Here is a 24,893-nt window from a genome sequence, read left to right on the forward strand (position 1 = left end):
TGGAGATTCCAGCTCCACCACTTCTAGCTACTTGATCTTGGGCAAGACTCAACTTCTCTAAGACTCATGCTCCTCATTTGTAAAACTGGGAAAATAATGCCACCTCATTGGGTTTTTGTGAGGATCAAATTAAATAATTCACGTAAAGCACTATTGTTGTTTGCAGAATTATAATCGGTATTGTACACAGAAAGTTTATGGCTACTTTTTGTTAAATCTGCACTTTCTAAATATCAAAAAAAGAGAAATAGAGGTAAATCAATTTTTGTATAACCTGTTTGAAACATGAGTTTTATTTGCTTAATAAGGGGCTTTGCCCCTTTTTCAGTAAGTCTCTTGGGATCCTGTGTAGAAGAAGCTGCTCTCATTAAACACCAAACAGTTAGGTCCATTCTCTGGTACTAGCTACAGATTCAGTTTCATATTCTACTTAACAAATAAATTGAAATATTTCTTTTTAAAAAATGGCACATATTGGGCATTCATTCATTCCCTCACTCAACAAATATTTTTTGAGTATCTATTCTGTGCCAGGGACTGTTTGAAGTTCAGGGAGTATATTGAATAGTATGACATAAATAACAGTACTGACATAAATAATAAATAGTACTGACGTAAATCCCTGTCTTCATGGAGCTTACATTTTAGTGGGTGAGACAATGAGCAAATCAGTAGAATATAAATATTTTATATGGTGTAAGTGCTAAGGAGAAACAGTTAAGCACAGTTGGGAGGATATGAAAAGAGGGTTAGGAACCTCACTGAGAAAGTGACTTTTGAAAGGGGACCTTAAGGAAGTAAGGGAGGATATAATAAACATATGCTGTTCTTGTTATTTGTGCTCTGTCTTTAAATACTATGACATTAATGATGAGATTCCTAGTTTTAAATGCACCTTAAAAAATAGTCTTCTCAGTTTGAACTTCGAGGTCTACAGAAACTTACCTTTTTGTTTTTTAAACCTTTTGCTCAGGTACTTGTTTTGGCTCCTACAAGGGAACTGGCAAACCAAGTAGCCAAAGACTTCAAAGATATAACTAGGAAACTCAGTGTGGCGTGTTTTTATGGTGGAACATCATATCAAAGCCAAAGTGAGTAAACATGTCTGATGGTAGCACAAAGATCTATTTGCTACTCAAATCTAAAATCTACATTTGAATTTTTACATATTATTGATATTTCTCTCCTCTCACAGTTAATCATATTCGAAATGGTATTGACATCTTGGTTGGGACCCCTGGTCGTATCAAAGATCATCTGCAGAGCGGCCGATTAGATCTTTCTAAACTGCGCCATGTTGTGCTGGATGAAGTGGATCAAATGTTAGATTTAGGTTTTGCTGAACAAGTTGAAGATATTATCCACGAATCCTACAAAACTGGTATATCCTAATTCAAAATAAGCACATTAGCAATTCTTATCTAAAAGCTTATGAATTTTTTATTTTATGATTTTTAATACATTGTCCCCAGTGTTCTAACAAAACTAAAGGTATTTGGTATCTGTTTTCTTCCTGAACAAGAAAGTACAATAGCATACTTTAAACATTTTCTTAGCTTTCTTTGCTTTCTTCCATGCATTATTTTATAGTAAGTAGTTTTACTAACTCATTTTACTGATTTCTTTGCCCATTGTTATTTCTTAAATTCTCATCTTCCTTCTAGGTTCAGTTTTCTTCATATTGATATTTTCCCTCAGTTTTGAAAGTAGAAAGTTTTGATAATTGCAGTAAAGTTTATATGTTCAAAATTCACCCCAAGTTTTGAATTTTTCATTATTTCTTTGAAGTTTGGGGGGATTTTTAAGAGCTGACTACATTGTGGGATATTAAGAAATTAAGAAAGCATTTGAATTCTTTTTGTTTATTTAAGATTCTGAAGACAATCCTCAGACTTTACTTTTTTCTGCAACTTGCCCACAGTGGGTATACAAAGTTGCAAAAAAATACATGAAATCCAGATATGAACAGGTTGACCTTGTTGGGAAAATGACTCAAAAGGCTGCAACTACTGTGGAAGTAAGTAGCTTTCCAGTGTGATAGATTTTAGCTTTTAGTTGATATTTTGAAATTTGTTGAAGTTAAACTTATGTTTTGGGTACCAGTTCAGGCCAAATATCTCTTTTTTGCCCTTAGTCAATAAGATACCTATGTATTTCTATAGTTTGAGACTCAGGAGCAGAGTAAAATAAATAGGGGGAAGAAAGTTTGTGAACAGGCAAGTCCTAACAGGAGATATACAGGCATCCATAGAGACAGACTTAAAGTATGTAGAATGTGAAAAACGAAGTAATTCATCCCAATTTGCTGGTGTTGGGACAATTCGTTAAAGCTTAGGTGGAAAAAAGATCCTCATTTCATACCGTATACCAAAAATATTCCCAAAGATTTAAAAAAATTAAGCCATAAAATAATTTACAGCAGATTGTAGGTCAACAGTTATTTGATTTGAGGAAAGGGTAGGCTTTTCTAAACATAAAGACAGAAGACAGAAGAAAGCACCATAAAGGAAAAGGTTTATAATTTTGACTCCATGAAAATTTAAACCTATAGTATTTTTTTTAAAAAAAGAATTAAAGGTAATATTTGCATTATTTTGACAGGTATGTACCATATATGTCACTTTTACATTTGACAGATGTACATATATGTGTATGTAAATAAAAATAGTCCAGGTGAACAAGAGTATAATCTATAAATACAATGAAATGGGCTTCCCTGGTGGCGCAGTGGTTGAGAGTCCACCTGTCGTTGCAGGGGACGCAGGTTCGTGCCCCGGTCCGGGAGGATCCCACGTGCCGCGGAGTGGCTGGGCCCGTGAGCCATGGCCGCTGGGCCTGCGCGTCCGGAGCCTGTGCTCCGCAACGGGAGAGGCCACAGCAGTGAGAGGCCCGCGTACCCAAAAAAAAAAAAATACAATGAAATGGTTAAAAAGAATGAATTTGACTCATAAAAACCAGATTATAAAATGATAAGTACTGAATCATACTATTTTAAAAAATACACAAATAATCCTAAATGGATTCTTTAGGTATTTATGTACAAAGTTAGGTGGGAAGGATAAACATCAAACTAATAATAATGTTTACTTCTGGGAAAGAGGACTTTTATAGTATGGGATGGTCAAAGGAAGCTTTTTGTATATTTTGTAATGGCTGAACGTTTTACATTAAGAACATAAAATGTATCAGTGAAGAAAAGTTTATTAATGGGACTTCCTTGGTAGTCCGGTGGGTAAGACTGTGCACTCCCAATGCAGGGGGCTTGGGTTCGACCCCTGGTTGGGGAACTAGATCCCGCATGCATGTAGCAACTGAGAGCCTGCATGCCGCAACGAAGATCCTGCATGCCGCAACTAAGACCTAGTGCAGCCAAAATAAATTTAAAAAAGAAAAGAGAAAAGTCTATTAAGGACACTTTCAAACATGTACAAAAGTTGAATAGTACAAAGTATCTGATGTACCCATCACCAGGCTTTAACACTGATCTTTTCTATACTCCCATACATTCTTTAATCCTTACATTTGAAGCAGTCCAGTCATTTCATTTTTGTATAATTATATATTTTTTTAAAAGAATAAGGGCTCTTTAAAAACAAACAAACAAAAAACCACAAAGTTACCATCATAGTAAAAAAACCCAATTTTTTAATATCTTTAAATATCTAGTGTTCACATTACCCTAGTTGTCTTTTTTTTGTAAATAGGTTGTCTGAATATGGATTCAAGTAAGATCCTTATATTGCTACTAATCTATATGTCTTAAGTCTTTTTTTATCCATGTGTTGAACGTTTATTCACCATCTTTTTTTTTAATTGAAATATAGTTGACGTACACTATTTTGTTAGTTTCAGGTGTACTGCATAGTGATTTGATATTTGCATATATTGTGAAACGATCACCACAATAAGTCTAATAACCATCTGTTCCCATACAAAGTTGTTGCAATATTTTTTTTTTTTTTTTTTTTTTTTTGCGGTACGTGGGCCTCTCACCGTTGTGGCCTCTCCCGTTGCGGAGCACAGGCTCTGGACGCGCAGGCTCAGCAGCCACGGCTCACGGGCCCAGCTGCTCCGTGGCATGTGGGATCTTCCCGGACTGGGGCACGAACCCGTGTCCCCTGCATCAGCAGGCGGACTCTCAACCACTGCGCCACCAGGGAAGCCCCTGCTGCAATATTTTTGACCGTATTCCTTATGCTGTATATTGCATCCCTGTGGCTAGAAGTTTGTACCTGTCAATCCCCTTTACCTGTTTCGGGTCCCCATCTCCCCTGCCCGCACTTTGGCAACCACCATTTTGTGCTCTGTATCTGTGTGTCTGTTTTCATTTTGTTTTGTTTTGTTTTTTAGGATTCCACATATAAGTGAGATCATACAGTATTTGTCTCTCTGTCTGACTTACTTTCTAGATTCATCCATGTAGTCGAAAATGGCAAGGTTTCATTTTCTTATTGATGGCTGAGTAATATTCCATTGTATGTATACTCCACATCTTCTTTATCCATTCCTCTGTTAAATCCTTTAAAGTACAGGTCCCTCTGTCCCTTTTTTTCTTTGCAGTTTTTTATTGAAAAGAACCGATCATTTGTCTTACAAGTTTCCCATAGTCTCAGTTTTGCTGATTTGCAGCCCTGTGGTGTTAGTTAACATGTTCCTCTGCTTTCATTTTCCTGTGAGTTGATGGTAGATTGTGGGGCTTGATCAGATTCAGGATCTTTTTTATTTTTAGTTTTGAGAGGTAGGGAGGAAGAAGCAAGACTTTGACATACCTGGTACAAATGATTCTTAGTTTCTTCTTTGTGCTTATCTCTTTTTTCCCTGTGTTATGTAATTAATTGTTTTAAACAATGTTATTGAGATTAATATGTTAAAATGCACAGACTTAAAATGTTACAGTGTATTTTTTCCCCAACATTTTATCATGAAGGTTTCAAACAGGCTGAAAAGTTGAGAGAATTTTACAGTGAACACGCATATACCCACCAGCTAGATTCTGCCATTAATATTTTGCTATATTTGCTTTATTGCATATCTACTCATCCCTATATCCATCTTATTTTTTTATTTATTTCAAATTGCAGAAATCAGTATAATTCCCCATAAGTATTTTAGTTTGCATATCTTTAGCTAGAGTTCAATATTTACAATTTTTTATTGAAATAAAGTTCACATAACTAAAATTAACCACTTTGAAGTGTATCATTCAGTGTCATTTAGTACATTCACAGTGTTATACAACCATTGCTTCTATCTACTTCAAAACGCTTCGTTACCCGAAAAGGAAATCCTGTAACTATTAAGCATTTACTCCCTATTCCCCCCTTCTCCTAGCCCCTGGCAACCAACAATCTGCTTTCTATCTCGATGGATTTACCTCTTCTCGTTATTTCATATAAATGTAATCATTACAACATGTGGCTTTTTTGTGTCGGGCTTCTTTTGTGTAGCATAATGTTTTCAAGGTTCATCCACCTAATATTTACAGTTTTTGAGATAAGATTTACATACAACAGAATGCAAAATTTTAAGCGTACATTTGCTTCGTTTTGACAAATTCATACACCTGTGTAACCCAAACCCCTATCAAAACAAAGAATATTACCATGATCCCAGAAAGTTCACCCGTGCCCCTGCCCAGTCCCCGTTCAGGGGCAACTACTGTTCTGCTTTTCTTGCATCATAGATTATAGATTAGTTTTGCCTGGTTTAGAGCTTCAGACAAATGGAATCATATTGTGTATACTCTTTTTCTATAAGCCTTCATTCACCCAGCATATGTTTTGAGATTCATCCATATTGTCGCATGGATCAGTAGTTGGTTCCTTTTAATCACTGAACAGCATTCCACTGTATAAGTACACTACAATTTGCTTATCCTTTCACCTACTGATTGCTGTTTTCAAATGGGGTTGGGGAGAATCGTTGTCTTATTGTCTTCCAGGAAGGCCAATTCTTGAACAAATAGAAAAAACAATGTACAAGAGAAATCTTTTTCAATAATTTTAATGAAGCAGATATTTGATATTTTCTTTCTTCAAAGCATCTGGCCATCCAGTGCCATTGGTCTCAGAGGCCAGCAGTTATTGGAGATGTCCTTCAAGTCTACAGTGGGTCTGAAGGGAGGGCTATTATCTTCTGTGAGACCAAAAAGAATGTAACTGAAATGGCCATGAATCCACACATAAAACAGGTAAGTCTTTTTTCATGCTTTCTCTAATTGAGATTATAGGTATGAATCACTGAGCAAAAAAAAAATCATGGGGCTTCCCTGGTGGCGCAGTGGTTAAGAGTCCGCCTGCCGATGCAGGGGACACGTGTTTGTGCCCCGGTCCGGGAAGATCCCACATGCCGCGGAGCGGCTGGGCCCGTGAGCCATGGCCGCTGAGCCTGTGCATCCAGAGCCTGTGCTCCGCAACGGGAGAGGCCACAACAGTGAGAGGCCCGCGTACTGCAAAAAAAAAAAAAAAAAATCATGTCCTTTGTGGACTAGGTTTGATAGTCATTCTTGGAATTGAGTCTCATTCAGAAAGAATTTATAGCCAGCCTCTCATGATCTGTTAAGTCAGGTTAGAATTCTATCCGTTTTCATCAGAAATTTTCTTAAAACTTTGCAAATGTGATCTTGAAAATACAAAGAGTGAAACAAAATGAGTTTCTGTGGGTAATATTTTAGAGTTGTGTATAAGAAGAATCGCAAATATTTATTGAATGAATGGATCAGAACACTAAATCCATGTGTTTTTTGCTGTTAACTTTTTATAGTAGAAAATTTCAAACTTATACAAGACATACACAGAAGTTGACAGTGCAATGATGTGTTCTTTTTCCAGCTGCAACAATTAAATTATTTCATCCAAATGCCCACTCATTTCTTGCTTCTGAAATTATTCTGAAGCAAACCTTAGATAACATGTTATTATGCCCATAAATATTTGGGTACGTATCTCTAATGGAAAAGCATTATTATTGTTTTTTTTTATTTATTCTTTTGGCTGCACCATGTGGCATGTGGGATCTTGGTTCCCCAGCCAGGGTTTGAACCCGTGCCCCCCTGTAGTGGAAGCGCGGGGTCTTAACCACTGGACTGCCAGGGAAGGCCAGGAAAGGGTTATTTTTTTAAAAACTCACAGTACGGGCTTTCCTGGTGGCGCAGTGGTTGGGAACCTGCCTGCCAGTGCCGGGTACAAGGGTTCGCGCCCTGGTTCGGGAAGATCCCACATGCCGTGGAGCAACTAAGCCCGTGTGCCACAGCTGCTGAGCCTGCGCTCTAGGGTCCGCGAGCCACAGCTGCTGGGCCTGCGTGCCACAGCTACTGAGGCCCGTGCATCTAGAGCCAATGCTCCACAACAGGAGAGTCCACTGCAGTGAGAGGCCCGCGCACCGCAGCAAAGAGTAGCCCCGCTTGCCGCAACTAGAGAAAGCCCGCGCACAGCAACGAAGACCCAATGCAACCAAAAGTGAATAATAAATAAATTTAAAAAACAAACAAAAACACTCACAATACTGTTATGACATCTAAAAAATTAATAGTAATTAAAATCTTCAAATATAAATTAGTCTTCAGATTCTCAATTGCCTCATACATGCTCTGTTTTCTGTAGTTTGTTATTTGGAACCTGGATCCAAATAAGAGTCTTTTTTTTTTTTATTAATTAATTTTTTTTGACTGTGTTGGGTCTCCGTTGCTGTGTGCAGTCTTTAGATGCGGCGAGCGGGGGCTACTCTTCATTGCGGTGTGCGGGCTTCTCATTGTGGTGGCTTCTCTTATTGTGGAGCACAGACTCTAGGCGTGTGGTCTTCAGTAGCTGTGGCGTGCGGGCTCAGTAGCTGTGGCTTGCGGGCTCTAGAGCGCAGTCTCAGTAGTTGTGGCGCACGGGCTTAGTTGCTCCGTGGCACGTGGGATCTTCCCGGATCAGGGCTCGAACTTGTGTCCCCTGCATTGGCAGGTGGATTCTTAATCACTGAGCCACCAGGGAAGCCCCAAATAAGAGTCTTGTGTTGTGTGATTTCATTAAGTCTCTTCAGTATATGGATTCTTCCATCTGTTTTTTTCTTGTAGTTCTTTTTATTATTGTTTAAGATACCAAGTTTTCATAATCTAGAGTATTGCTTCCCTGTGATATCATTTAACATGCTCTTCTGTTTTCTGTATTTCCTATAAATTCAGGTTTGTTTGTTTGTGGCAAAATTATTTCATAGGCAGTGGTGCACTTCCATCAGGAGGTATATAATGTGTAGTTCTTTCTCTTTTTGTGATGTTAATATTCATTGATAATAACACCCTTGGTCCCTGTGTCAGTGTCTCTCCAGTTTTTTGTTGTTGTTGTCTGTCACTTGTTATCTAGAAGATTCCCAAGGAAGGGCTCATGGAAACAATATTCACTATTGATAATAGCTTGTTTGTACCTTTATACCTTAAAAATAATTTTGGATGGATATAACATTCTTGGTTCACATTTTCTTTCCTTCAGTATATTAAATATGTTTTTCCATTGGAATAAAGCATACTGTAATAAAAAGTCTGATGCCAATCTGATTTTTTTTTTCACCTTATAAGTGATTTGGTTTTTTGCCTGAATACAAAAGCTTTTTTCCTTTTTCTTTAAAAATCAGTAGTTTTACTAGAATATATTTTGGTGGTGTTCTTCTGAGGACACAGTGTACACAACTTGTAGTTTCAAATATATGTATTTTTTAATTTCAGCAAAATTTTCTTGAATCCTAATTTATTGATATTTGGTTTGTCTGATTGCTTTGGTTTTTTTCTTTAGGGACTCTTGTTATATGTATGTTGGCTCTTTTTTCCTCTATCCTTTGTCTCTTTATCTCAAATCTTTTTTATCTTTTTCTTTATTTCAGTTTTCAAAATTTTCAAAATTAAGGCATCATCTGTTGTGTTTAATCAGTCTTGTATTTCTTCCAATATATTCTTCATTTATGAAAAGTCTTTGTCCTTTGTTTCTACTTTTTTTTTTTTTTAAATAAATTTATTTATTTATTTTTGGCTGCTTTGGGTCTTCCTTGCTGAGTGTGGGCTTTCTCTAGTTGTGGCGAGCAAGGGGTACTCTTCGTTGCGGTGTGCAGATTGCAGTGTCTTCTCTTGTTGCGGAGCATGGGCTCTAGGCGCGCGGGCTTCAGTTGTTGTGGCTCGCGGACTCTAGAGCGCAGGCTCAGTAGTTGTGGCGCACGGGCTTAGTTGCTCCGCGGCATGTGGAATCTTCCCGGACCAGGGCTCGAACCCGTGTCCCCTGCGTTGGCAGGCGGACCCCCAACCACTGCGCCACCAGGGAAGCCCTGCCTCTCTTATTTTTGATAGTGTTTAAGGTACAGTCTACAAATTATATCTCAATAAAGCTGTTAGAAGAAATAAAGGTCTCCCACTTTCTGAGCTCTGGTTGATTTTCCCCTCACTTTTATCTGGGTCATCTCTTTCCTTTGTTTCTGGGATCCCTGGCATCCTCAGTTTGGGTTCTAGGTCCAATAATTTCTCCTCAATGTGGGGACACTTTGTCCTGGCAAGGGATCATTGGTTTGTTAGTTTTGAAGGTTCATGTGGGCCCAGGATGTTCCAGCCTCTTTCACACCTTACCTCTGTCTCACAGTTACCCTTGAATGTGCAGAAATTCTCCCAGTTTCAGCTGACTTTCTCAAATTGGTCCATTATACTTTCCAGGGAGTATCTGTTCTTAGGACTAGCAAGTCCCCCCCTCCCCTTCACCCCTAATACATACAGGTTTTGTCCCTACCTGCTCATATTTTGGAAACCATGAAAATATCTTGTCACGAAGTTTTGTCATAGATCTTTGTGGATTTTTTATTTTGTCATCCTAGTTGCCCTGTTTTATTTATTTATTTTTATTTTTGGCTGGGTTGGGTCTTTGTTACTGCTGCGCGTGGGCTTTCTCTAGTTGCGGCGAGTGGGGGCTACTCTTCATTGAGGTGTGCAGGCTTCTCATTGCAGTGGCTTCTCGTTGCAGACCACAGGCTCTAGGCGCACGGGCTTCCGTAGTTGTGTCATGTGGGCTCAGTAGTTGTGGCTTGTGGGCTCTAGAGTGCAGGCTCAGTAGTTGTGGCTCACAGGCTTACTTGCTCTGCGGCATGTGGGATCTTCCCAGACCAGAGCTCCAACCGTGTCCCCTGCCTTGGCAGGCAGATTCTTAACAACTGCGCCACCAGGGAAGTCCTGCCCTGTTTGTTTTTATGTGAGAACTGGAGATTCAAAGACAGTGCAGCCACCATCTTCTCCAGTATCATTTTAACTAATTGTGTAACTTTAGCTTTGTATCCAGTAAAAACAGAGAGTCTAAATAGTGAAAGAATGTTGAAGAGTAGTTAATTTACCTTTCCTTTCTTTGCTTTAGAACACTCAGCAGCAGCTGTCTTGCAGAGTTGTTGTTTTTTTCTTTTGTTTGTTTGCTTTTATAAATTTATTTATTTATTCATTTATTTAATTTTTAGCTACATTGGGCCTTCGCTGCTGCACGTGGGTTTTCTCTAGTTGCTGAGAGCGGGGGCTACTCTTCGTTGCGGTGCGCGGGCTTCTCATTGCAGTGGCTTCTCTCATTGTGGAGCACAGGATCTAGGCGCGTGGGCTTCAGTAGTTGTGGCACACGGGCTTCAGTAGTTGTGGCTCGTGGGCTCTAGAGCACAGGCTGAGTAGTTGTGGTGCAGGGGCTTAGTTGCTCCACAGCATGTGGGATCTTCCTGGATCAGGGCTCGAACCTGTGTCCCTCGCATTGGCAGGTGGATTCTTAACCACTTCACCACCAAGGAAGTCCCTTACTTGTACTTTAAATATCGGCATTCCTCACAGTTCTAACCTCTGTAATTGTTTCTTCTCACTTAACATATTCTTTCTGAGCATAGTGATTAGCTGCAGTTTGGAGTCTGACAGATCAAGATTTTTTTTTCTTTTAACTTTTTTTTTTTTTTATATTTATCTATTTATTTGGCTGCACTGGGTCTTACTTGTGGCACGCAGGATCTTTTTTAGTTGTAGCATGTGAACTCTTAGTTGCAGCATGCGGGATCTAGTTCCCCGACCAGGGATCGAACCCGAGCCCCCTGCATTGGGAGTGCGGAGTCTTAGCCGCTGGACCACCAGGGGAGTTCCCAGATCTGGATTTAAATCCCAGTTGTGTTACTTACTAGCTGTATAACCTTGGGCAAATAACTTCCTATTTCAGTGCCCATGTTTCCTTTTTAAAAAGTGGTATTAGGGACTTCCCTGGTGGTCCAGTGGTAAAGAATTCGCCTTCCAGTGCAGGGGACACAGGTTCCATCCCTGGTCAGGGAACTAAGATCACACATGCTGTGGGGCAGCTAAGCCCGCGTGCCTCAATTACTGAGCTCGCATGCCTCAACTAGAGAGCCCGCACACCGCAAACTACAGAGCCCACGCGCTCTGGAACCCACGCGCCACAGCTAGAGAAGAGAAAAACCTGCATGCCACAACTAGAGAGAAGCCCGTGTGCCGCAACGAAAGATCCCGCCTGCTGTAACTAAGACCTCACATAGCTATAAATAAATAAATTAATAAATAAATTAATTAATTAATAATCTTTTTTAAAAAGTGGTATTAAAATTTTTTTCATACTTTTAAGACTTAAATAAATTATCATTTATTTAGTATAGTGCTTTTATAATAAGCAGTCAATAAGTGTAGAAATATAGAAGTACAGAGATGTGTATAGATCAATATATCTATCTAATCACTCCTGTGGTTCCAGTCATTGTGTATATGCTGATGATGTCCAAATCTTTTTCCAGGTTAGCTCTGTCTCCAGAATCTAGACTTGTGTTTATCATACTGGCCACAGACACCCCAACCCACTGTCTACCTAAAATTGAGTTTATTCTTTTATATGCTTATACCCACTGTCTCCAGCATTCCCTATTGTTGAATGATACCCATAGTTCAAGCCAGAAATCTACATATCACCCTTGACTTCTCTTCCTTCCTTTTGCCATCCAGGTAACTACAAAGTATTTTAAGATTCTATTTCCTATGGTTTAAAATGGTCCATTTCTTCCCTACTTCTGTTGCAGAAGCTCAGAATCTGGGAGTCATACATATGGTTCTTTCCCTTATACCTCATTTCCACTCCCTTCACCAAGTCCTCCCAATTTCATATACTAGTATTTATTTTTTTCTTTTTTCTTTTTTTGGCTGTGTTGGGCCTTTGTTGCTGTGCACAGGCTTTCTCTAGTTACGGCGAGCAGGGGCTACTCTTTGTGGTGGTGTGCGGGCTTCTCATTGTGGTGGCTTCTCTGGTTGTGGAGCATGGGCTCTAGGCACGCAGGCTTCAGTAGTTGCGGCACATGGGCTCAGTAATTGTGACGCATGGGCTCTAGGGCACGTGGGCTTCAGTAGTTGTGCACGGGCTTAGTTGCTCTGCAGCATGTGGGATCTTCCTGGACCAGGGATCGAACCTGTGTCCCCTGCATTGACAGGTGGATTCTTAACCTCTGCGCCACCAGGGAAGTCCCTGCTAATAGTTCTTGAATTCATTTACTGCCTAGCCCCTACTTATCTTTCCAGCCTCATCTTATCACACTTTCCCCTTATTTCTGCACTCTCACCATACCTGCTATTTTTACTGTCACCACAGGGCTCTTGAACTTGTAGTCTGTCTTGCCTAGCAGCTCCCATCCTTCAGATATCAGTCCAGAGTACTTTTCTGTAAATTCTTCCTTGCCCCAAACTAGGTCAGGTTGTCCTCTTCTAAACGCCCTTTGCCTCTTAGACCCATGCATCTTGAGTTACACTTGTTGGCTAAATTTATTTGTGTGCCTAATTACTTGATTAATGTCCATTTCCTCGACCAGAGTATCAAGACGATGAGGACAGAGAAAGTTTTAATTTTTGTTTGCCATTTTATCCCTAGTACCTGATGTGTAGATTACCACATATTTGTTAAATGAATAAATGGTCATTGCCACTGCCTTGATGAGGCCACTGATATCTCTCCTGAATTTCTACAACAGTCTGCTATCTGAGTCTCCCTAGCTTTTGCCTTGCCCTTGTCTAATATATTCTATACATTGTAGCCAGAATATTCCTTCTAGAATACAAATATGTTCATGAAAATTTTCTGCTTACAATCATTCAATTGTTCCATATTGTCCTCAGGATAAAATTCATATTCCTTTTCAGTCTCATCTCTCACCACTTCTCCTTTTAACTCTGTGCTTCAGCAATACTCAAATATTTGTAGTTCGCCAGAAACATTAATTATGTGTGATATTTCTTCTTTCTGGAACTCCCTAACCTCCTCCTTTTTTTTTTTTTTTTTTTTAACCTGACTACTAGTTCCTTATTCTCTGTCAGGTCTCAGCTTCAGTGCTGCCTTCCCTTCAAACTAGATTGAGTTAGGTTCCCCTCTTAGGTATTTCTATAGCACCCTGCACCTTCTTATAGCACATATCATACTGTATTGAAAATACTTGTCAACTTGTCTGTCCCAGGGTCGTTTCTTTATGATTGTTCCAGAACCTGGCATAGTACCTGGAGCATAGCAAGTGCTCAGTGAATTCACTCATGAATGCATTATGCTTAGATGCTGCAGTTTAGGTACTGTTGGAGTTAAGTAATTGTTACAAACTTTTAACTTTTAATAGTGGCTAAGAATACTAGGAAATTTATTTGGAATACTAGGAAATTATTTGCAGCATACATGAAAGATCAACCCAGTATAAATTGGTTCAGCTTCACTGAAAATTACAGAAATGTAAATTAGAACAACATTGGGAAATCATTTTTGCCTATTAGGTTTACAAGGATTATAATGATTCATAGTATACAGGTGGGCGGTATATATATATATATATGTATATATATATATGGGGTAAGATGAAATAAACACTCATAGAATGTTGAAGAGTAAATGGGCATAATTTCTTCTTTTTAAATTGAAGTATAGTTGATTTACAATATTGTGTTAATTTCTGCTGTACAGCAAAGTGACTCAGTTATACATGTATATACGTTCTTTTTTATATTCTTTTCCATTTTGGTTTATCCCGGGACATTGAATATAGTTACCTGTGCTATACAGTAGGACCTTTTTGTCCATCCATTCTATATGAGATAGTTTGCATCTACTAACCCCAACCTCCCAATCCATCCCTCCCCCACCCCCCTTTCCCCTTGGCCACCACAAGTCTGTTCTTTATGTCTGTGAGTCTGGTTTTTGTTTGTTTATTTACAACTTCTTTTTATAATACAGTTTTAATTTAATAGTAATAGCTATTAAAATGTTAAATGTTCATAATTTTTGATCCAGAAATTCAACTTCTAGATATGTAACCTACTGAAATATACTAAGGGGTCTGCAGTTGTAAGTACAAGGTTATTCGTTGTAGCATTGTTTCTGAAGATGAAAGTTTGGATCCTACCCAAATCAGTAGGGTACTGCTAAAATAAATGATACTGGGAATTCCCTGGCGGTCCAATGGTTAGGACTTGGCACTTTCACTGCCAGGGCCCAGGTTCAATCCCTGGTCAGGGAACTAAGATCCTGCAAGCTGTGTGGCATGGCCAAAAAAAAGATACTGCAGCCATATGAAGAAATCATGTATAGTTTAAAAAAATTAAGTAGATATATATCTATGGATGTAGAAGAATGGCTAAGATATAAAAAATTTATAAGGCAGGTTGTAAAACAGTACATATATAGTAAAACCCCATTTTTATAGGTGAATACATAAAATTATATGCTAGGATTTGTGAGGGGTCTGTGTGTGTGTATGTATTTAAAAAATAATATGCGGGGCTTCCCTGGCGCAGTGGTTGAGAGTCTGCCTGCCGATGCAGGGCACACGGGTTCGTGCCCCGGTCCGGGAAGATCCCACATGCTGCGGAGCGGCTAGGCCCGTGAGCCATGGCTGCTGAGCCTGCGCGTTCGGCGCCTGTGCTCCGCAACGGGAGAGGCCACAACAGTGAGAGGCCCGCGTACCGCAAAAAAAAAAAAAAAAAAAAAAAAAATGCGGAGGAATATTCACCAAACTGTTAGCAGTTAATTATTAGGAGGCTGATATTAAGGGAAGCTTTTGCATTTTATGTTAAATGCTTTTCTGCAATGTTTGAGTTTTTAAAAACAATACGCATGTATTTTTATAATTATCAGAAGGTAAGATTTAAAAACAACAGCAACAGAAAAGAGCACAGACTGTATGGTGTTTGGTGCTATGAATTGCAAATATGTGCTATACACTTAATTCTCCTTTTTTTTTTTTTTCAAATAGAATGCCCAGTGTTTACATGGCGATATCGCACAGTCACAAAGAGAAATTACACTGAAAGGCTTCAGAGAGGGTAGTTTTAAAGTTTTGGTGGCAACCAATGTGGCTGCCCGTGGTTTGGACATTCCTGAGGTTGACCTGGTGATTCAGAGTTCACCTCCACAGGTAGGAAATAAGATTTTCCCCCCCCAGTTTTATTGAAAAATAATTGACATACATCACTGTATAAGTTTAAGCCGTACAACATGATGGTTTGATTTACATATGTTGTGAATTGATTGCCACAATAGCTTCAGCTAACATCCATCTTCTCATGTAGGTATAAAAGAAGAAAAGAAAAAACAAGTGTTCTCTCTTTGTGAGGAGAACTCTTGTGCTTTACTCTCTTCACAACTTTCCTATACTATGTCATATAGCAGTGTTAGCTGTAGTCATCATGTTGTACATTACACCCATAGTACTTATTGTTTAACTGGAAGTTTGTATCTTTTGACCACCTTCCTTCATTTCTCCCTCCCCCCATCCTCTGCTTCTGGTAGCCACAAGTCTGATCTCTGTTTCTATGAGTTTAGTTTTTTGTTTGTTGTTATTGGTTTTTTTTTTTAGATTCCATATATAAGTGAGATCATACAGTATTTGTCTTTCTCTGATTTATTTCACTTAGCATAATGCCTTCAAGGTCTAGCCATGTAGTCACAAATGGTAAGATTTCCTCTTTTTTATGGCTGAATAATATTCCATATGTGTATGGTATATATATATATATACACATATATATACCATAACTTTTTTATTCATTCATCTGTTGATGGACACTTAAGTTGTTTCCATGTCTTGACTATTGTAAATAATGCTGCTGTGAACATGGGGGTGCAGATATCTTTTTGAATTAAGTGTTTTTGTTTCCTTTGGATATATACGCAGAAGTGGAATTGCTGGATCCTGTGGTAGTTCTATTTTTAATTTTTTGAGGATCCTCCATACTGTTTTTCATAGTGACTGTACCAATTTACAATCCCACCAACAGTGCACAAAGTTATCTTTTCTCCACTTCCACAGCAGCATTTGTTATCTTTTGTCTTCTTGATGATGACCATTCTAATAGGAATACGGTGATACCTCATTGTGTTTTTAATTTTCAAGGAAATGAGATTTGATTTGGAGAAAATAAGAACAGCTATATAAATTGCTGTTTTATTTTTAAGACATTGCTTATATATGAAAAATGTTATCTTTTCTTGCTCTTAGCCATTTTTTGTTAGTGTGATGTTAAATTGATCAGAATCTGGTGCCTTTGCAAATGATTAACCTCTTTATTTGGATTTGAGGCATGGAATCATGCAAGGGAATTATAAAACGTTGCCATGTAAAGAACCCTGGGATGGAGTGGATAAAAAGTTTTTAAATCCTATACACTTTATTGCAGATGGGATGTTTCAACATCCCCCTTTGGGATATTGAAAAGAGCAACAGGATTGAAATAAAAATGTTATTATTGATAGTAGTAGTTTTGTTATTTTTCTTCTTATTATTTGGATGCTGGAATGAGTGTTTAATTTGCCAGATTTTTAAGAAGAGTTACCTCTTTTATTTTTAGGATGTTGAATCCTATATTCATCGCTCTGGGCGCACAGGCAGAGCTGGCCGGACAGGGATTTGCATATGTTTTTATCAACCAAGAGAAAGAGGTCAATTAAGATATGTGGAACAAAAAGCAGTAAGTAGAGTTAAATTATTTCAGGCTTATTATCTGAATGGTGCCGTAGAAAAGAGATCTTTTTGTATTTGTTCTCACAATTAGATCGTTATAACTTCTCAGTTTAAGCTGCATTTGGATGTGAAGCATGTGGAGAGCTAAATTTATATTAGCTGCAAGACTTTGTTTTAATACAGCTTTTATCGTGAAGACAGAGGAGCTGACTTTCTCATTTTTCCCTTGAACTTCTCCCTTGATACTAAAATCAGAAGTACATTGTGATTTCAGTACCTCTTAGTCCAGTATTGTAAATGGATGAATGTGACATTGTCTTGGTGTAATAGTTAAGATTATGTCGAGTAATGGTACACTAACCAGTTTCTATAAGAAATTACACATTTTTTGTGGTCTGGAGTTTTTGTGGTATTTCACATTTTTCCTATTTTTATGGTGGGTGTTTTCATACACTATTTCATATACTTTGTAAAATGAGGATAATAAGAAAAAAGTTGATTGATATAAACAGCATCCTTTTCTTTTCTTTAAATCAGCTTTATTTTGCAACTGAAATTCCATGATTGTAACTAAGAGACAATTCAAAAACATTTTTTTTCTCTTTCTAGAATTTGTAATTGATGATTTATTAGAAAATCTTTTGATCTGCTAGAGCTTGGAAATCTTTAAGTCCAAGAAATGGAAATTCAACAAACTAGATTAATTTAGGAATTAATTGTAAAGACTTCCATTTTTCTTTAATGTAATTCTTTCATTTTCAGGGAATTACTTTTAAACGTGTAGGTGTTCCTTCTACAATGGATTTAGTTAAATCTAAAAGCATGGATGCCATCAGGTATGCTTTCTGACCTTGCTGAATGATTTTTTTCTTTTGTATTAGGCTATACATCTTTAAGCTCTCCTAGTTCACATATCAGAAAATTTAATCACCAGTTTTACCAGCAGACATTTAATTATATTAAAATACGAAAACGTTTCTCTCTTTTCCCATTCATTCTCTTATCTTTAATTTTTCCCCTTTGTCTTGACCAAGAAATTTACTATTTTTAAACCATAGGTCTCTGGCTTGCGTTTCTTATGCTGCTGTTGATTTTTTCCGACCATCAGCTCAGAGACTGATAGAAGAGAAAGGGGCAGTGGATGCATTGGCTGCAGCATTAGCCCACATCTCTGGCGCATCAAGTTTTGAACCACGTTCTTTGATCACCTCCGATAAGGTAGAAGTCTGTGAGAAAATTGCATGTGGTTGAGAAGGATTAAAATTGAACCATAGATATCTCTCTATCTGGAGGGAAATACAGGACATCTTCACTTTGCACAGTACTTTGTTAACCGAAACTTGCATACCAGAACCTAGTCCTCATTTTGTTTGCCATGGAGCCATGCAAATCGAGAAGTAGACTCTGCAGCTAACACAACACCATTGCAAAGTAAGGATTGCTTGTATATGTGGAGGGTGTCTGTGTGTGTGTGTGTGTGTGCGCGTGCGTGTGTGTGTGTAAAAAACACCATCTGATCTGTCCCCCTGCCAGTTCAGTATCAGATGTCAAAACAAACCATACCCAGAGCCATATATTCCCATTATAAAGGTATATTTTACTCTCTATAATTAGTAAGTAATCTGTGGGATGATACTTTAGCACTGAGCAAATACCCTATCCCTAATAACCCACCAGATACTTCTCAAGAAAACATTTAAACCATACTTCTTAAGCAAATATGAAGATAGACTTTTAAAGCTAAGAAGTATATCAGAGGTAATTTATTCCCAACTTTTATCTAATAAAGTATCCCTCTTTGGCAGATGGGTCATCTATCCTCTGATTAAATATCTTAGCAACAGGGTGTTAGTGGTTTGATATTTCTTTTATGGGTTAAACCAAAATCCAGTCTTTACCATGAATGTCCTGTAGGGTCTTCCCTTGCTACCTCTCTGGCCACACCCCCTATCACTCTCCCGTTGCTTGTTTGCACTACCGTAACCTACTTGCTGATACTCAAACATAAACTTAATCCTACAAAAGGCCTTTACACTTATTTGTACTGTTTTGAACGTTTTTTCGTTTTAATAACCTTGGCTCTCTCCTTCACTTCATTCAGGTTTCTACTCAGATACCACTGTGTCAGAGAAGTCTTTCCTCATCACACTCTAAAATAGCTTACCCCTCCCTTTACTCTCTATTTTCATTTTCTTCCCCTGCTTTATTTTTTTTTATGATTCTTATTACTATCTGACATTATATATATTTCCTTATTTGTTTACTGTCTTCTCTCCCACCATTATCGAATGCCGCCATGCCAACCCCCTGCCACACACACACTAGAATGTAACCTCCATGAGACAAAGGACTATTTACTGCTGAATCTCTAGCACATAGAGCATCTCTGGCACATACATAGGGGGCACTCAAATATTTGTTAGATGACTGCCTCCCTATATCTTCTTCATGTTGATCCTTTTGTTGTCCAGTGAAGTTCTACAGAACAAGTAATTTTTGCTTATGTAATAGTCCTTCAGAAGTTTAAAGAGGTTTATGTCCTCTTGTTTTTCCACTCAAAGCTAACTTTGATTCCTTCAGCATTTCCTTAATTCTCCACTACCTTATCTTTTCTGGGATGCTCTAGTTTGTTTAATTTCCTCTTAAAGAACAATGGTTAGAATTAAATGTAGTCTTTACAGCAATGTATAGAAGAATGGTACTTTCAGTGATCTATAAACATTAGTCTTCTATTAATATAGTTTCAAAGAAGTTGTTTTCTCAGCAGTCATGTTATACTATTGGCTCATAAGAAGTACATGGTTAAGTCAAAAAGGGCTGTCAAGTTAGAATGTCATTGTCCTGCTGCTGCTGCTTTTTTCCCAAACATAATGTGACTTTTATTCCTTAAGGGGTTTGTGACCATGACTCTGGAAAGCCCAGAAGAAATACAGGATGTTAGCTGTGCTTGGAAAGAACTTAACAGAAAGCTGAGTAGTAATGCTGTGTCCCAAATTACCAGAATGTGCCTCCTAAAAGGAAATATGGTAGGCTTTTCTAGACAACTGCCGTATGATTATAAAGACTAGCAGATTCTTTTTTTTTTTTGAAGCCTAATGGGATGTTCTCCATGTGTTAGTATGTTTCCACTTGTAAATTTGGGGAGTTATTTAAGTAACCCATTCCTCTAGAAAGCTGAAAGTCATTCTGCTTAATTTGACTAATATCCGAGTTTTCTAAGTTTCTGCCTTTGTATACATATTACATGTGGTTGTGTGTGTTTATTTTCTAAGGTTAAGTAACTTATAATTGCAACAGCTAAACAGCTCTATTTTTTAGAGAATACACAATATTGGTTTTTAAGTGGCCTGCTATTGATTGATAATGAGGATAATAAAGTGAATTAAGTATTTTCATAGAATTATGAAATAGCAAAGTTAAGACCATCTGTAATATAAGTGACTGATTTCTTCTAATGGTTTTGAGAAAAGATGTTACATTTATTCATCTCACTTGACAACATAGGTTCATTCTAGTCTATAATTTATTAGCCCATTTATTGGAAATAGTTATCTTTCTCAAATTTAATACTACTTACCTTGAAAAAAGATCAGTGGCAAGTATGAGACAAATATGCACATTCAGAAAAATTGTGGAGGGGAAGGAAAATATACTAAGGTCCTTAGGGCAAAGCTATACTTGAATATTAAATTAACTTGCAACTTACCAGCAACCAAAACCAAAGAGGAAGCATCTTAGGTTACTTCATTCTCGGAATCTGATAAACATTTCAGCACTTTACGAGAGAAAGTTTCTGGCACTACATTTTTAAAGGAGTTTATTAGATGGGTCATTTTACAAGGGACATGGAACATTATAGTGTCTACAAAAACTTTTCTAGAGAATACTCTAGATTCTCAGTAGTAGTCAGTTCTTATTAGATACTGGTTTACTCTTAGATTTAGGAAGTACAATTAGCAGCCATTCTGTGTCATGCATTATTATATATTAGCTGGTTTAGTCCTATAGGCAATCATGGGACAAGCTTAATCTTTTTTTAGCTATTACAAGATTACAAGCAGATATTTTAAAAAATCACCTCATATGCATCTAAATAAAAATTTTTTCATTTTGCTTTTAGGGTGTTTGCTTTGATGCTCCCACAACTGAGTCAGAAAGGTTACAGGTATTTAAAAAATTTTTTTAAATAAATTATTTATTTTATTTTTGGCTGCCTTGGGTCTTCGTTGCTGCACATGGGCTTTCTCTAGTTGCAGCGAGCGGGGGCTGCACTTTGTTGCAGTGCGTGGGCTCCTTATTGCAGTGGCTTCTCTTGTTGCAGAGCACGGGCTCGAGGGTGCGTGGGCTTCAGTAGTTGTGGCTCGCGGGCTTAGTTGCTCCACAGCATGTGGGATCTTCCCGGACAAGGGCTCGAACCGTGTCCCTTGCGTGGGCAGGCGGATTCTTAACCAGTGCGCCACCAGGGAAGCCTGGTATTTAAAAACTTTTGTCTGTTAAATAGTTAAGTATGTTTCTCTAAAAGATATGGATTAAAAATAACATAGTCATAATATCATTATGACATTGATTTAGGCTAAATGCCTAAATCATTTAACCATTCCTTAATAAAATAATAATAAATAATAAATATCCAGTCTGTATCATAACTTAAAACATTTAAAAATTATGAATAATTTCAAACATGAAAAAATAGAATTGCATACTGAATCCTCATGTACCCATCACCCACCTTCCACAGTTATCAACTCATGGCCAATTGTGTTTCATGTCTACTTCCATCCACTTCCCCACTCTCTCCTGTATTCTTCTGAAACAAATTCTAGGAAGTCTGTCATTTCAACCATAAACATTTCTATATACCTAAAATATTAAAAACACTTTCCAAAAACACAATCGTAATACCATAACTAAACCCTCCAAAATAATAATTCCTCAATATTATCCAATTTTCTGTTTAAATTTTCCCTCTGTCTCCTACATATTTTTAAATATAAGGTCCATAAGGTTCATACATTGTAATTTTATGTTTGTCTCGTTTACTTTATAGGTTCTCCTTCCTTTCTCTCTTACTTTAAAAAAATTTTCCTTGTATTTTATCTGTTGAAGAAAGAGATTGTCCACTAGATTCCTACACTGTGGAATTTGTCTATTACATCCCTGTGCATATTTATATACATATTTTGAAACAAGAATGGGATTTTTTGGTTTTTAAAGTCTTTTTACAAATTCAGAATATATTGTAAACATATTTCTTTGTCAACTGTACAGTTACTTGTTTTTATTGGCTCCCTGGCATTTGGCCACCTGGGTGGCCAACTTAATCAATGTCCTATTTTCTGACATTTAGATTATTTCTAATACTAATATTCTGTTATAAACAGGTCAGCCTTAAATGTTGGCATTTAGGGTCAGCCTTAAATGTTGGCATAGCTAACTCTTTATGCATTGCCATGTTTGTCTCTTTAAGATGAACTTCTTAAGATGTCTGCTTGGCCGAAAGGTGTGTGTATTTTTAGGGCTTTGGTCATATATTGCCACCAGTGGTGTATGTGGCTGTTTGTCTCTGCTCACTCTTACCTGTAAGGTATTTTAATATTAACTTGCCTTGGCAACTCATGATCACAATGAAAAACAGTTAATGTAGCAGGATATGACATACCGATGCTCTTATGAGCTACAATGATTTTTTTTTTTTTTTTTTTGCGCGGGCCTCTCACCGTCGTGGCCTCTCCCTCTGCGGAGCACAAGCTCCAGATGCGCAGGCTCAGCAGCCGTGGCCCACGGGCCCAGCCGCTCCGCGGCATGTGGGATCCTCCCGGACCGGGGCGTGAACCCACGTCCCCTGCATTGGCAGGCGGACTCCCAACCACTGCACCACCAGGGAAGCCCCTGCAATGATTTTTATATCTTGAGTTGTTTACCCCAATACCAAATTGTTTCCAGTGGCTACATTTTTTAGTCCCTGGCTGGTGTTGACAGATTTTTAATCTCAGCTCACACTCCTTGCTTCTGTCAATGTATCTGCTGAAAGCAATGTACTACTTATTAATGACTTACTCGTTTTGTGCTGAGAAACTGGTGCTCTCTTTTAGAATGTATAAACTGAGTAGGAATTTCGAGTCCCAAAATCAGCCTGAAAATTTCTCCTGAGACTAAAACTTAACTTTTAGAAACTTTTTTTTTGGTGGGGGGGCACTGGGGAGGGGAACCAAGCTTTGTATTGTTATGTTAAATTTGAGATTTAAATTTTAACAGGATCGATTTTTTTCATTTTTAATGAAATTTATTTTCTTTCTAATTTTACAAGCAGTACATGTTTATCGCACACAACTAGAAACACATGGAAGAATAAAGTAAAAAATAACAAGCGCTCATAATCCTCACCCCCCAGAGATAACCACTGTTAGCATTTTGAAGAATTTCCTCCCATTGTCTGCATTTTTTAAAAAATTGAAGTATAATTAACCTACAAAACTGTGTTAGTACCAGGTATACAATATAGTGATTCAATATTTCTATATATTACAAAATGATCGCTGTGATAAGTCTAGTTACTGTCACCGTTCAAAGATATTACAATGTAATTGACTGTGTTCCCCATGCTGCACATCTCATCCCTGTGATTCATTTATTTTGTAACTGGAAGTTTGTACCTCTTGATCTCTCTTACGTGTTTCACTCATCCCCCCACCTCCCTCTCCTCTGGCAGCCACGTGTTTGTTCTCTGTATCTGAGTCTGTTTCTGTTTTGTTTGTTCATAAAACTTAGAAACTTTAGTGAATGAGCTTTGAATATGTTTTTGTTTTCTGGTCTTCAGTTTTGTTCTAGATACTTTGAACTTAATGGCTAGATGGCCTTTAGCTAATGGATATGAAAAGAGTCTCCTATATTCACGTGTTTGCTTATGGTTTCTATTTTGCATTTATATTAATCCTGTAAATTATCCCAACAGGCAGAGTGGCATGATTCAGACTGGGTACTCTCAGTGCCAGCCAAGTTGCCTGAAATTGAAGAATATTATGATGGAAGCACATCTTCTAATTCCAGACAGAGGAGTGGCTGGTCAAGTGGCCGGTCAGGCCGGTCAGGCCGGTCAGGTGGTCGATCTGGTGGCCGGTCAGGTAGACAGAGTCGACAGGGGAGTCGGTCAGGAAGTCGACAAGATGGTAGAAGACGAAGTGGGAACAGAAATCAGTCAAGAAGCGGGGGCCGCAAACGGAGTTTTGACTGGGATAGTTAATCTACCAGTGTGAGCTTGCCTATTTCTGCCTAATCATGTACATTATCCACCAAAAATTAGGTCATCATAGTTGAGGTCTGTGTCTGCTTTTGGCAAAGAAGTTGGTTGTATTTTTTTAAAAAGTATTTCACAAGAATGGTTGTAAACAAATCTACTTATCCAGTTATACCTTTGAATAAAAAAACCTCCTTTTATTGTCTCTTTTCACTGTGCATTAAGGATTTTCTCAATCTTTTGAAATCTTTTAAAATTTCTTCTAAAATGTGGCAGTTAAGTCAATTTTAAGGTTACTTGCATTCTACAAAATGTGGTGTGTCTGTATTCAGATCACTTCTTCCATAGGATATACGGTAGAAAATAAGAAATCCCTTCTACATTAAAGGGCTGTATAGATTGGTGACATGATTGGTTAGATGTAACATTTTAAATTTTAGATAAAGTTAATTAAAAGGTGTGCAAGCAGTGCATACTCAATAATTTATTCAACAGGTATTGGTTGAATGTCTTCTATGTGCCCATCACTATCCTAGTCCCTAGGGACATAGTAGTGAATAAGGCATGGTCACTATCTTCAAGGAACTTACAGTCTAAAGAAGCAATTATGGTTGAGATTAACACCTAATATTTAGGATGAAAGTAGGTATGGAATGCTAAGGATCTAGTTGGGGTGCACCTCACCAGCCTTAGGAGTCAGGCTTTT

General features: G+C 37.9%; 1 protein-coding gene across 3 annotated transcripts in view; it reads left to right on the forward strand.

Annotated features, from left to right (window-relative positions):
• Nucleotides 1-24,407, forward strand: part of DDX50 (DExD-box helicase 50) — a 32,705-nt gene extending 8,298 nt beyond the window's left edge. For 2 of the 3 annotated variants that reach the window (XM_089897579.1, XM_089897581.1), the window contains exons 5-15: nt 974-1,091; nt 1,196-1,381; nt 1,872-2,017; nt 6,041-6,190; nt 15,247-15,408; nt 16,841-16,960; nt 17,716-17,789; nt 18,012-18,171; nt 19,845-19,979; nt 21,074-21,118; nt 23,906-24,407. In XM_089897579.1, the coding sequence (XP_089753705.1) occupies nt 974-1,091; nt 1,196-1,381; nt 1,872-2,017; nt 6,041-6,190; nt 15,247-15,408; nt 16,841-16,960; nt 17,716-17,789; nt 18,012-18,171; nt 19,845-19,979; nt 21,074-21,118; nt 23,906-24,193 (1,584 nt within the window). In that variant the 3' untranslated portion in view covers nt 24,194-24,407. The remainder of the gene's footprint in view (nt 1-973; nt 1,092-1,195; nt 1,382-1,871; nt 2,018-6,040; nt 6,191-15,246; nt 15,409-16,840; nt 16,961-17,715; nt 17,790-18,011; nt 18,172-19,844; nt 19,980-21,073; nt 21,119-23,905) is intronic. The other variant, XM_089897580.1, reaches the window with a different exon arrangement.
• Nucleotides 24,408-24,893: the final 486 nt, after the last annotated feature.

The sequence above is a fragment of the Delphinapterus leucas genome, chromosome 16, assembly GCF_059928025.1.
Source record: "Delphinapterus leucas isolate spDelLeu-1000000601 "Yukka" chromosome 16, BTC_Dleu_Yukka2, whole genome shotgun sequence".
Lineage (NCBI taxonomy): Eukaryota > Metazoa > Chordata > Mammalia > Artiodactyla > Monodontidae > Delphinapterus > Delphinapterus leucas.